Here is a 13,741-nt window from a genome sequence, read left to right on the forward strand (position 1 = left end):
CTTTCACGTTCAGAAGGTTTTAACCCTGTTGAGACTAACCTCTCTGAGATTACCTGTAGTTTTTGGATGCAAACGTTTCCATTTTAAAGAGATCAAAATGAAAGCGTTCCATCAAAATTCCATGTTAAGTTATGTCCAAAATACCACCTTGGACCCTTTAGCATTTAAAGCCAGCCATGTCCCATGCAAAAATATTCTGCCTGTTTTAAGTTAAAAACCAACCAGATCTGGCTTCTCACACCTCGCCTATAATGTCATTGTAAAAATAAACAATCACATCTTTGAAATATCAAAGCTAAGATAATGCATGATTAATTCAAAACAATGTGGATAAATAAGAATTATATTTGATAAAATAATCTGAATGCTAAAGGGGGTTAAACCAGCCATTTATGGTTCATATATTCAACCTGTTTTATGTTCAGACCAACCAGATCTGACCTCTCCCACTTACCCTTAAATGTCATTCTAAAAATAATTACATCATTGAGATGAAATCAAACTAAATTCAGATTGGAGCCTGGTTCACCAGTCCTCAGTCAAATCGTCCAATCCATGCTAGCATGGAAAGTGGATGTTAAACAATGATGATAATGATGATGATGAAATTTTAAAGCTACAAAATAATCCGTGATTATCCATGATTAACCCATGGATGTGAATGAATAAGCATTACTTTTGACAGAATAATCCGAATGATAATGGGTTAATTTGTAAACGAAGCTAGTTTATTAAATTCATTATTTATCAAAATTAACCGAAACAAATGCTGTGCGTTTCGACAGGAATATAACAAAACGGGGCAAAACAGGTGTTTTGGAACAGACTCCATTGAATCTAGTGTGGTCAAAGATGTGCTCAATGGGAAGAAACAGCAGGTTTTAAACAGCGCTGCCCATTTCCACTTGATATAAACACAAAGGTAGTCGTTGGTAAAAGCAGCAGTAGTAGCAGCAGCAGCAGCAACAGCAGCTTTAGAAACTGAGATGACAAACCCTGCAGCCGTACTCCAATAAAATAAAGAAACTACCCGCATTCGTTAGTTCACAGTCTGCAAACGAGGGCAGATTTTCTATCATTCAAATGCCCTGCAGCAAACGATGTATATGAATTGTCTGCATTCTTGGACAATTCTCTTTGAAAAGTTGTTGTTTTTGTTGTTGTTGGTAATATCTTTAAAAAAAAAGAAAAAGGAAAAAAAAAAGCCTTTCTCCAGAGTTTAGCATTATTGATGGTTTTACCAAACAAACAAAAAAAAAAGAAATAAAAGAGAAATTTCTATTATAGGGTGCAGGCATGGCTGTGTGGTTAAGGAGGTTGTTTTTGCAACCAGCTGGTTTCAGGGTTCAATTCCACCCATTGCATAGCAGCTTGCACATGTGTTTGTATTACAGCCCCGAGCCAACCAAAGCCTTGTTAGTGGATTTGGTAGACAGAAACTGAAAGAAGCCTGTTGTCATTGCTAGTGTCCAACCCATACTAGCATGGAACATGGATGTTAAATGACGACGGTGGTGATGGTGTGTGTGTGTGTGTCTCTCCTTGTCTTGACATTGTGTGACAGTTGTAAAATGATTGTCACTGTCATACAAGCAGTGTCGTTTCCTTTCCAATGCTCTGCGAAAACATTGTCTAGCCACGAGGGAATTATTTACCTTGCTTGAAAACAAGAGTTGGCCACAGGAAGAGCATCCGGCTACAGAAAACCTGCTTCAAATAAACTCCATCCAGCCTATGCAAGTATAGAAAATTGGGTGTTAAATGATGATGGTGATGTGTGTGCGTGTGTCTTTGTGCCTGCATTTCCCCCCGTTTGGCAACCAATGTTGGTTTGTTTACATCCCTGTAACTTAACAGTTCATTGACAGAAGAGTAATCTAAACACTAAAAGGTTAAAGCTAATTATGAAATGTTTACATTTTATAAGGAAATATTTGCGTTTATGTAATGTTTACATTGAATGAAAGGTTTTCATCTAATTATGAAATGTTTGCATATAATCCTGAATAGATTACATTACGAAATGTTTGTATCAATTATGAAATGTTTGCTAATAATTATGACATGTTGGCAACGAATTAAGATATGTTCCCTTCTATTTTTTTTTTTCTTCTTCTCCCCTTTCAGGTGTTCTGAACGCAAGTACGATGCCAATAAATTTCACAAGCGTGTTGCGTCTTTTCCATTTGATGACCATTGTCCACCTGAAGTGGAGCTTATCCGATCCTTCTGTCACGATCTTGACCAGTGGCTTTCAAAAGATGAACAAAATGTTGGCGCAATACACTGTAAAGCCGGAAAGGTAAGAGCTGGGTGCAAGAGTTCAATACCAACCCACCTGAAACCATCCCGGGTCCTATGATCCAAACTTTGTTTTAAAGTTATCTAAAACCTTCCATCAGAATTTTGTGGTTCCAAACACCAGTTTAATAAACAAACAAAGCAGTTGTGTTTCCACAGAAATATCCAAGTCATACGGTTTGGCTTCTAGATTTTTCTATCATGTTTGTCGTAATTCCTTTTGATACAAGCATTCCTCAGGCCATCCTTATTCCTATGAAAAACCTTCCGTTAAAATTTCACGTTAATTCATGATCCAAATACCAGTTTAATAATGGCGAAATTAATTTACTAAATTCTTCATTCATCATCGTTTAACGTCCGCTTTCAATGCTAGCATGGGTTGGACGATTTGACTGAGGACTGGTGAAACCGGATGGCAACACCAGGCTCCAATCTGATTTGGCAGAGTTTCTACAGTTGGATGCCCTTCCTAACACCAACCACTCAGAGAGTGTAGTGGGTGCTTTTACGTGTCACCCGCACGAAGGCCAGTCAGGCGGTACTGGCGATGGCCACGCTCAAAATGGTGTATTTTATGTGCCACCCGCACAGGAGCCAGTCCAGGGGCACTGGCAATGATCTCTCTCATTGTTTTCAAAAATAATTGTACCAAAGCAGGAATATTTTACAGGAATATCGAAGTCATATGACATAGCTTCCAGATCTTTCTATCATGTTTGTCTTGACCCTTTTCATACCAACCTGCCTGAGACCTCCCTTGGTTCTATTATACAAAAACCCTGTTTGTATTAAAACCAAGAAACTAGTCTGTTAGAGAATCTCTGTTCGAGACAAGCAATCCTTTAAATTTCATGTTAATTTATGATCCAAACACCAGCTTAATAATGAGTTATTTTACTCTTTTACTTGTTTCAGTCATTTGACTGCGGCCATGCTGGAGCACCGCCTTTTGTCGAGCAAGTCGACCCCAGGACTTATTCTTTGTAAGCCTAGTACTTATTCTATCGGTCTCTTTTGCCGAACCGCTAAGTTCTGGGGATGTAAACACACCAGCATCGGTTGTCAAACGATGTTGGGAGGACAAACACAGACACACAAACATATACACACATATATATATATATATATATACATATATACGACTGGCTTCTTTCAGTTTCCGTCTACCAAATCCACTCACAAGGCTTTGATCGGCCCGAGGCTATAGTAGAAGACACTTGCCCAAGGTGCCACGCAGTGGGAATGAACCCGGAACCATGTGGTTGGTAAGCAAGTTACTTACCACACAGCCATTCCTGCGCTATAATAATTACTAATTATTTTTTAAATTATTTGAAACAAAAGCAGTGTATTTCAACAGAAATATGACAACAAATGGGTTAATTGCCCCATCAGCTCTGATCAAGCAGACTTGCGATCAAATGTATGCCAACCCTTGTTTTTTATAATTTAATTTCATGTATGTATTTGTTTGATTTAGTGTGTAGAGGATTACATTAACCTTGCGTGTCCTTTCCAAAGATAACACAGCGATTTTGCTGCTATTTCTAGCAGGCTACGTAACTGCATAAGGTTGTTGTCATGTTTAGCTACGAGATAATGCATGGATTAATTCAAAACAATGTAAATAAGTATTACATTTGACATAGTAACCTGAATGCTAAAAGAGTTATGAGGCCAGACATCCCTGAGCCAAATATTCTACCTGTTTTATGCTCAAACCAGTCAGATCCAGCCTCTCACACCTAGCCTACAATGTCATTCTAAACACAAGCAATCGCTTCATCGAAATCTTGACGCTTTGACATAATGCACAATTAATATAAAAAACAATGTGAACAAATAAGCATTGCATTCGAAAGAGTTATCTGAACTGCGAGTTGAAACACTAACTTATCTCCCTTTGTATAGCAATTGTTGCTGTGTGTTTGTTTGTTTGTTGTTGCACTGATTCTAATGGATTTTTTTTTTTTTTTTTTTTTTTTTTTTTATACCTGTGGTTGCAGGGTAGAACTGGGGTGATGATTTGTTCCTACTTACTACACCGACAGAAATTCTGTAGTGCCAAAGAGGCATTAGATTTTTACGGAGACACTCGTACTTGTGATAAAAAGGTATGTAGCCATTTTGCTGATATAGTTTAATGCCTGATTCACACAGCACACGTGTGTATATGAACACACACACACACACACATGCACATATGTGCTTGAATATATATATATATATATATATCTGTAAAAATATGTGGCACTTATTCGGTAGCCAAGATAAAACTCCGAGTTTCGGATACCAGGGTGGGAATCCACACCAACATCTCTTCAGTTATCCGGCCATTGAAAATTCCTGTGGATTTTCAATGACCGGATAACTGAAGAGATGTTGGCGTGGGTTCCCACCCCAGCATCCGAAACTCAGTTTTATCACGGCTACCGAATAAGTGTCACATATTTTTACACATAAATTCCTCTATTTTCATAATATCGAGATCTCTTTCTTTCTTTTGTTGTCTTTTCTATCAATATATACATACATATATATATATATCACACATATGCTTACATACATTTACATGCTATTTTACAGGGTGTGCGTGTCCATAAATAACCTTTACAGTTAGAAAAATTAAGAAAAAAAACGAAAAGGATAATTCAGTAGAATTTTTTGGAAAACAAATCAAATATTATTAGAGACATCAGAACACTTCCATTTGGAGTTCACTGGTTACATGCAACCTGCTGAGCTCTCATATGCTTTTTCAAATAGTAGAGGTAATTTCTGGACACCCTGTGTGTATATATATATATATATATATATATATGCTTACATTTACGAAAACATACAACCATACATAAATACACACATTTCTCTTTCTTTGTCTCTCCTCATACATACATACATACATACATACATACATACATACACACTCATACATTTATGCATACATTGACAAAAGTCTACAGGTATTACTGTACATAGTTTCTGGAATGCTGGTTGAAATTCTGTGCCATCATGATCTTGTGGAAGATTCTTGGCGGTTTTGCTCCAAACTTTGGTCCTCAAAAAAGAGGAAACACGAGTAATAACAGACACCTCCAAATCCTCATTATGTGAGAGCGACTTCCACCACACTGTCAATCCCTCTGTTTGAGATCCTGAATTTTTTAGAAGACTCAATATTGCTGCAGCTAGGTCTTAACCAAGATAGCTAACAGAAATTAAAGAATATATATGCATGAATACATATGTACATGCATATATACGTACATTTACACACAGCTAGAGATATATATCTCTTTTACTTGTTTCAGTCATTTGACTGTGGCCATGCTGGAGCACCGCCCTTGGTCGAGCAAATCGACCCCAGGACTTATTCTTTGTAAGCCTAGTACTTATTCTATCGGTCTCTTTTGCCGAACCGCTAAGTTACGGGGACGTAAACACACCAGCATCGGTTGTCAAGCGATGTTGGGGGGACAAACACAGACACACAAACATATACACACACATACACATATATACGACGGGCTTCTTTCAGTTTCCGTCTACCAAATCTACTCACAAGGCTTTGGTCGGCTCGAGGCTATAGTAGAAGACACTTGCCCAAGGTGCCACGCAGTGGGACTGAACCTGGAACCATGTGGTTGGTAAGCAAGCTACTTACCACACAGCCACTCCTACGCCTATATATGTACTGATCAAATGTATGTGTTGGACATCAGCTCAATCCCTCCATGAAATCAAATGGTTGCACGGTGTACCACATGTCAGATGTCAAAGTGACCATAGAAACAACAAGGTTAAATATTTCGCTCGAGAGCACAAGGCACTGCTAGGTCCAGGAATTGAAACCACAATCTTGCGATTGTTTGTTCAACACCTTGACCACTGGACCACATGCCCACACACACACACAACCATATCTACAGCATCCATACACACAGTCTGTCCTCTGTCTTATTGTTATATCTGAGACCTCATCTACCACCACCCACCCACCCACCAACTGTAATCTTTCTCTCCATTCCAGGGTGTAACGATCCCGAGTCAGAGACGTTATGTGGAATATTATGAATTTTTATTGAAAAACAGCATCGTTTATAAACCTGTAATACTGCTTTTACAAAATATACGTTTTGAAACTGTTCCAATGTTCACTAATGGATCCTGCTGTAAGTATAATTCTCTGTGTGTATGTGCGGCAGATTGTGTTTGTATGTATGTATGTATGTATACTCTTTTTACTCTTTTACTTGTTTCAGTCATTTGACTGCGGCCATGCTGGAGCACTGCCTTTTAGTCGAGCAAATCGACCGCAAGATTTATTCCTTGTAAGCCTAGTACTTATTTCTATCGGTCTCTTTGGCCGAACCGCTAAGTTATGGGGACGTAAACACACCAGCATCGGTTGCCAACACAGACACACAAACATATACATACACACACACACATATATATATACATATATACGACGGGCTTCTTTCAGTTTCCGTCTACCAAATCCACTCACAAGGCTTTGGTCGGCCCGAGGCTATAGTAAAAGACACTTGCCCAAGGTGCCACGCAGTGGGACTGAACCTGGAACCATGTGGCTGGTAAGCAAGCTACTTACCACACAGCCACTCCTGCACCTGTGTGTGTGTATATATATATATATATATTTTCTATATATATATATATATATATACACACACACACACATATATATAACAAGTAAAAGAAAGCGAGCAATATGTTTTAATATTCAATATATTACAAATAAACGTAGTTTCTATATAGAGCTATATAAAAACTATCAGCTCATCGAATTTCCTCCCAACTTCCATCTGGGTAAAAGAGCATAACTCTTGATGCTAATAAATTGTTATTGTTTCTTACCACACGCTGTCCATTTTTTGTTCTCTATACCTGGCGCTCACTGCTTGAAGCTTATGAACTTCCTACACTCTGAGGACCTTTGGAGATATGCTCTGGATGTCATTTTAAATGTTAAACACAAATTATCAATGGAAAATAATTAAAAAAACATTTCATGTTAATGCAAAAGTTCTAAGAGGAAATAAAACAATATTAACGGGCACTCAGAACGCAAACGTCCACCAAGGCAACACCAACGTCCTTGCAACAATTAGCCAGAGATGATTTTTAAAATAATATCTGAAATAAACTCAAATGCTCTCACAAATGAGAATACTAAAAATGAACCCAGCCACTCTCAAAAATTAATAAAAAAAAAAAAAAAAACAGGAAAAATAATCCAGAATCCTTGTCCGGTACCGGATCGATCCCAAAGTCTAATCAGTTTGTGCCAGTCACGCGGCCAAACATCCCTGAAAGTTTTATCTGAATCCAACCAGCGGTTCTTGAGATATTTTGTCCACGGACAAACAAACAAATATAATTGAACAACGCCTCTGCCTTCGCTGACGCTGAGGTAACAAAACAAATATTATTGAAGGGAGGTAATTCAATTTGAAGTTTTGCCTTTCCTCATTCACACACACACAGTAGAAAAATAATAAAGTAGGCACAGGCGTAGCTGTGTGGTAAGAAGCATGTTTTCCAACTGCATAGTTCTGGGTTCAGACCCACTGCATGGCCCCTTGGGCAAATGTATTCTGCTACACCTCCAGGCTGACTAAAATCTTGTGAGCAAAATTGGTCGATGGAAACTGAATGAAGCCTCCTGTTGTATTCATGTGTGTGACTTACTCTTTGTTGTCCTCTTCCCCACCACTTGACGACTTCTTATGCTGTAAGAAGCAGAGACACTCCCAGTGATGCTTTTTACAAAAGACATTCATTTTCAGATTTTCTTATTTTTTCCACATATTTCATCAAATATCTCTTTACAGGCAAGATGAGTCCCTTTACCCCCTGGGAGTCGTTGTGGGGCTACAGCCATGCAGTGTATCTAGGGTGAGAAAGCCTGGCAGAGCCCATCCCTCTCTGGGCTAAACTCATTTCTACAGTTGAGTGGACTGGAGCAACGTGAAACAAAACGAATGTCACCATCATGCAAGTGGTGTCTGTTGTTTCTAGTCTTCTGCGAAAACATGTTTGGCCATGGGGAAATATTACCTTACTTACAAACAGATGAGGGTTGGTGACAGGAAAGGTATTTGGCTGGAGAAAATCTGCCTCTGCAAATTCCATCTGACTCATGCCAGCATAGGAAAGTGGATCCTAAATAATAATGATGATGTATGTATGTATGCATCCATCCATCCATCCATCCATCCAGTTTTGAAAACAATTTTAGAATCTTTCTCATCTTCTCCATTCACTTTGAACTGTACACTTTTGCTTCCTCATTGAATTCCCATCTTCTCTTTCCACTTTCAGCTCCATACTTTGTAATCTACCACTCCAAAATTAGATTGTGTGCCTCCCAAGTATATGAACAGGTGAAAAAAGGCATCTGTTTTTTTGATATGGAACTTCATAAGCAGCAGCCAGTCTGCAGTGATATAAAGATAGAATTTTTTAATAAGCCTAAACGAATGAAAAAGGTAAGACTTCCTGACGGTCAGTTTTTTTTCCACTTCGCCTAACCAAAGCATCTTCATATGTTTGTCCTAAACATCCATGCTTGTTTTTCAGATTTTTACTTAGAGATTAATTTGGTTTAGTTGCCAGGTATGAGGTGATCATATGACCTAGGGTGTTGCACTCACAATCACAAGGTCATAGTTTCAATTCCTGAAGCAGGTGGTGCATTGTAGTCTTGAATATTTTGTGTTGCTCTGCGATCACTTCAATATCTGACATGTGCCACACCCTACAACTGTACAGATAGCGTTGATTTGACAGAGGGTGTGAGCTAATGTACAGCACAAATATTACATTTTGGCAGAGTAATATGAGCACCAAAATGATAATCTATTGTCAGTATTAATACAGACAATAGATTAACCCTTTAGTGTTCATAATACTCTGCCGGATGTAATGCTTGTTTATTCACATTATTTTGAATTAATCCTGCTGCATTATTTGGTAGCTTTGAGATTTTGATGACGTGCCAGCTGTCTGGCTTCCATGCCAGGGGCACGTAAGTAGCACCATTTGAGCGTGATCGTTACTAACGTCGCCCTCCTGGCACGTGAAAAGACATTTGAGCGAGGCGTTGCCAGTGCCGCTGGACTGGCTCCTGTGCAGGTGGCATGTAAAATACACCATTTCGAGCATGGCTGTTGCCAGTACCTCCTGACTGGCCTTCGTGCTGGTGGCACGTAAAAACACCCACTACACTCTCGGAGTGATTGGCGTTAGGAAGGGCATCCAGCTGTAGAAACTCTGCCAAATCAGATTGGAGCCTGGTGTAGCCATCTGGTTCGCCAGTCCTCAGTCAAATCGTCCAACCCATGCTAGCATGGAAACTGGACGTTAAACGACGATGATGATGATGATGATTGTTCATTCTTAGAATGGCATTGTTGGGTTGGTGTGACATACCAGCTCTGGCCAGTTTGAACATAGAACAGGTTGAATATTTGGGCCACATATGACTGGTATAAATGCAAAAGGGGTTAAATCTGCCATCTAAGAACTGTTGCACTCTCTTTCCATTAGGTTTGCAGCCAGTTTCTGTCTCCTTGGATTGATTCAAGGCTGTGGTAAGAGATACTTGCTCAAGGTGCCATACACTGGGATTGAAATGGCAATCCTATAGTTACAGAGCAAACTGCTTAACCACATAGCCATTTATGCCTCATATGTATGAGGCAGATGCTGAAAAGTTCCTGGCTTTAGTTAAAAGAAAATACAGGAGAATCAGTTAATTATGATTTTATTCAACATATTCCCTTCTCAGACTCACACACTTATTGCAGCGGTCCTTCAGTTTTTTTAAGCCCTGCAAAAAAACTCAGAAGGTTGGGCCTGTCATGATACTCTTAAAGCCAGGATCTTTTCAGCACCCACTCATATATATATATATATATATATATATATATATATATATATATATATATATACATACATACCCTCCTTTCTTACCTCTCCTTATTCTCCCTTTCTCTCTTCCCCCTCCTTGCTCCTCCTTACAGAAACTGTATGAAGTAACCCTTGTGTTTTTTGTTTTCTTTTCTTTTTCAGGAGAAAATGTTTCATTTTTGGTTCAACACTTTCTTTGTACACAACATTGAAGAAAGTTGGCGCCATAATAGAAACAGTTCGAATGGCCTAACTGACCAAGACGATGGCTGTCTCACACTGACCTTCACCAAGAACGATATAGATAAGGCCAACAAAGACAAAGCACACAAACTATTTAGCCCAAATTTTAAGGTCAGTCTGTCTTCCACCCCCCACCCCCCTTTGCACAACACACAATCTTCTCCCCCTTCTCACAACAGTGTAAACCCTTACTCTTTTACTTGTTTCAGTCATTTGACTGCGGCCATGCTGGAGCACCGCCTTTAGTCGAGCAAATCGACCCCAGGACTTATTCTTTGGATGCCTAGTACTTATTCTATCGGTCTCTTTTGCCGAACCGCTAAGTTACGGGGACATAAACACACCAGCATCGGTTGTCAAGCGATGTTGGGGGGACAAACACAGACACACAAACATATACACACATATACATATACATATATATATATATACATATATACGACAGGCTCCTTTCAGTTTCCGTCTACCAAATCCACTCACAAGGCTTTGGTCGGCCCGAGGCTATAGTAGAAGACACTTGCCCAAGGTGCCACGCAGTGGGACTGAACCCGGAACCATGTGGTTGGTAAGCAAGCTACTTACCACACAGCCACTCCTGCACCTAAACACAAAATATTTTAACAATTTTTATACAATTCCTGATATTTAATTACGGAAATACCATAAGAACACCGACCCCCCCCCCCCCTATGGGGGTCCACCCAAGTAAAATTGGAACCGGGGGGGGGGCTGAGAACCCCTGATGATAATGTATTGTTGTATGATTAATTGTCTTACCTGTTATTTTTTTTTTTCTCTACATCAGGTGAAACTATACTTCAGTACTTGTAATCAGAACACAACTTTCGACTCAGTGCCAATGAAGAGTAGAAGCACAGAGAACTTACCGTCCCACCAGACCAAGCATGATCCGACGCTGAATCCAAGCACGTCTAGCAACGTCCCACAGAGCCGCAGCGTCGTCAGCAGCATGAATTCTCTAAGCATGAACGAGCGAACGTCGAACGTGTTCAACTCACATCGGACGAACATGAGCACGTGTTCGAGCGTCGGACTGGGCAGCGATGGCACATCCATCACGGGCAGCACAGATGCGATGTCGGCTGACAGCCTTAGCGACAACGACGAGGTGATCGACGAGAATCTATCGGACACTGAAAGCGACGATGAATGGGAAGGTTTGGAAACAACCCAGGTGTGATATTTAGTGGTGCGATGGAGGTGAAAGCGAGAGCATTGTACAAATCCCATAACGATAAACAAGGAGTTGATATAAAAAAAAAAAAAGGAATGAGTTATAAATAATAATAATAATGACAATGATAAAATGAGAAAGTTAAAGAAAAACACTACAGAAACCGTTATTTGGCGGCAGTGAAACGTGCCAAAGTTAGCACAACCACTCACAGATATGTGAAAATATCTGATTAGAGAGTGGATGGTCCAATTAAATAAAAAAAAACAAAACAGAAAACAAAACAAAACAAGGAAATAAGCAACAAAAAAAAAGGAAGAAAAAAGAAATAATTTTTATTTTTAATTTTTAAAAAATTTTTAAAGCTAAAAAAAAAATTTTTTTTTTCTCTTTTTTTTCCATTTTTTTTTTGTTTTTTTGTAAAAAAAATAATATAATAATAATTCCTTATCCGACATATGTGTTTGTAGGTCGGACACAGCAGCATGTTATCTGAGTGTGTGTGTATGTATGTACGTATGTGTGTGTGTGCGCGCACGTGTGTATATTAGAGAGTGAGAGAGCGCAGCCATTGGTGCATTGGTGTGTATTGAATATGCGATAATTGGATGACCAGTTATATAGACATATACTAATATGTATGCATTCATATGTATTTGTATATATACACATATAAGCTTGTATATGTGCATGTGTATCTAATATATATATATATATATATATATAATTTACACACACACTTGTATATACTTATGTGTATATAAATATTCCGGTGTGCGTGCGTGCGCGCATTTGCTTGCATTTATGCATATATAGACCAGACGTGTGTATATATAAACGTGCATGTCTATACACACACACACACACACACATACGTGTACATGCATTTGTATGAAATTACATATATATTCCTGTATATATAAAATGCACACACACACACATACATATGCGTTTGTGTGTGTGTGTGTGTGTAAGGCGTACGAGATTGAGAGACGAAGAGAGCTGGAGACGAGAAAGTAATCAACCACCCCCGTCCCATCACAGTGGACTGAACCACACCTCCTGCGCCCACCCACAACCTCTCTGTCCCCCCACCTCCCCCCTGAAGACATCCTCCACAAAAAAAAAACACAATCATCATAAATATCTTCTTATTCTGCCTTCTACCTGTTATGTATGTATGTACGTCTGCATAGGTATATGAATACAGATATGTATGTGTGTGTGTGTGTGTGTGTGTGTGTATATATCTATATATATATATATATATATATATATATATATATATACATACACACTCATATAAGGATGTGTTTATGTGTATGCACATATATGTATATATACATATATATATATATGTATGTATATAAAATATATATATGTAAAATATACTTGAAATATGTACACGCATAAGATATTCATATAAGAATGTATGCTTGTGTGTGTGTGTGTATATATATATATATATATATATATATAAACAAATAATAAATGAGTATATGCATATATACGTACAGGTATGTGCATACCTACGTCTACCTGTATATATAGGTGCATATCTGGGTACAGGACATTGCAAACAAAACGTAGACAAGAAAATAATAATAACCAGAGTACAGAAAACACATAATTTTTCACGTCTGGTCGTATAGCCTTTTCCGTTTGTTTTCCTGTCTTGTTTTTTGTCTGCCACTACATTCCTCCATGGCACAGGTTTAATTTGTGTATACAAATTTAATTTGCGGTCCATGGGAAGAGCTGTTTTAACGATGCGTCCTGCCCAACTCTTCGAAACGCCGGTGTTAAAACGGGGGTAGCTGATGAAGGAAAATGTTCTCTATGTGGCTTGTGTGTTTTCTATACTCTGGTTATTATTATTTTCTTGTCTACGTTTTGTTTGCAATGTCCTGTACCCAGATATGCAACTATTTATATACAGGTAGACGTAGGTATGCACATACCTGTACGTATATATAATTATACTCATTTATTATTTGTTTTTACATGACCGAACGTCAGCGTCACCAATGTTGTAAGTATATATATATATATATATATATACAC

At 38.6% G+C, this 13,741-nt stretch overlaps 1 protein-coding gene across 1 annotated transcript in view; it reads left to right on the plus strand.

The window, feature by feature from the left end:
• Nucleotides 1–11,810, plus strand: part of LOC106873013 (phosphatidylinositol 3,4,5-trisphosphate 3-phosphatase and dual-specificity protein phosphatase PTEN) — an 18,244-nt gene extending 6,434 nt beyond the window's left edge. The window contains exons 2-7 of the mRNA XM_089341217.1: nt 2,128–2,302; nt 4,311–4,418; nt 6,335–6,476; nt 8,650–8,816; nt 10,402–10,593; nt 11,288–11,810. Of these exons, the coding sequence (XP_089197343.1) occupies nt 2,128–2,302; nt 4,311–4,418; nt 6,335–6,476; nt 8,650–8,816; nt 10,402–10,593; nt 11,288–11,683 (1,180 nt within the window). The 3' untranslated portion in view covers nt 11,684–11,810. The remainder of the gene's footprint in view (nt 1–2,127; nt 2,303–4,310; nt 4,419–6,334; nt 6,477–8,649; nt 8,817–10,401; nt 10,594–11,287) is intronic.
• The last annotated feature ends 1,931 nt before the right edge of the window (nt 11,811–13,741 follow it).

Source organism: Octopus bimaculoides, chromosome 24 (genome assembly GCF_046866305.1).
Source record: "Octopus bimaculoides isolate indiv1 chromosome 24, ASM4686630v1, whole genome shotgun sequence".
NCBI classification, from domain to species: Eukaryota; Metazoa; Mollusca; class Cephalopoda; order Octopoda; family Octopodidae; genus Octopus; species Octopus bimaculoides.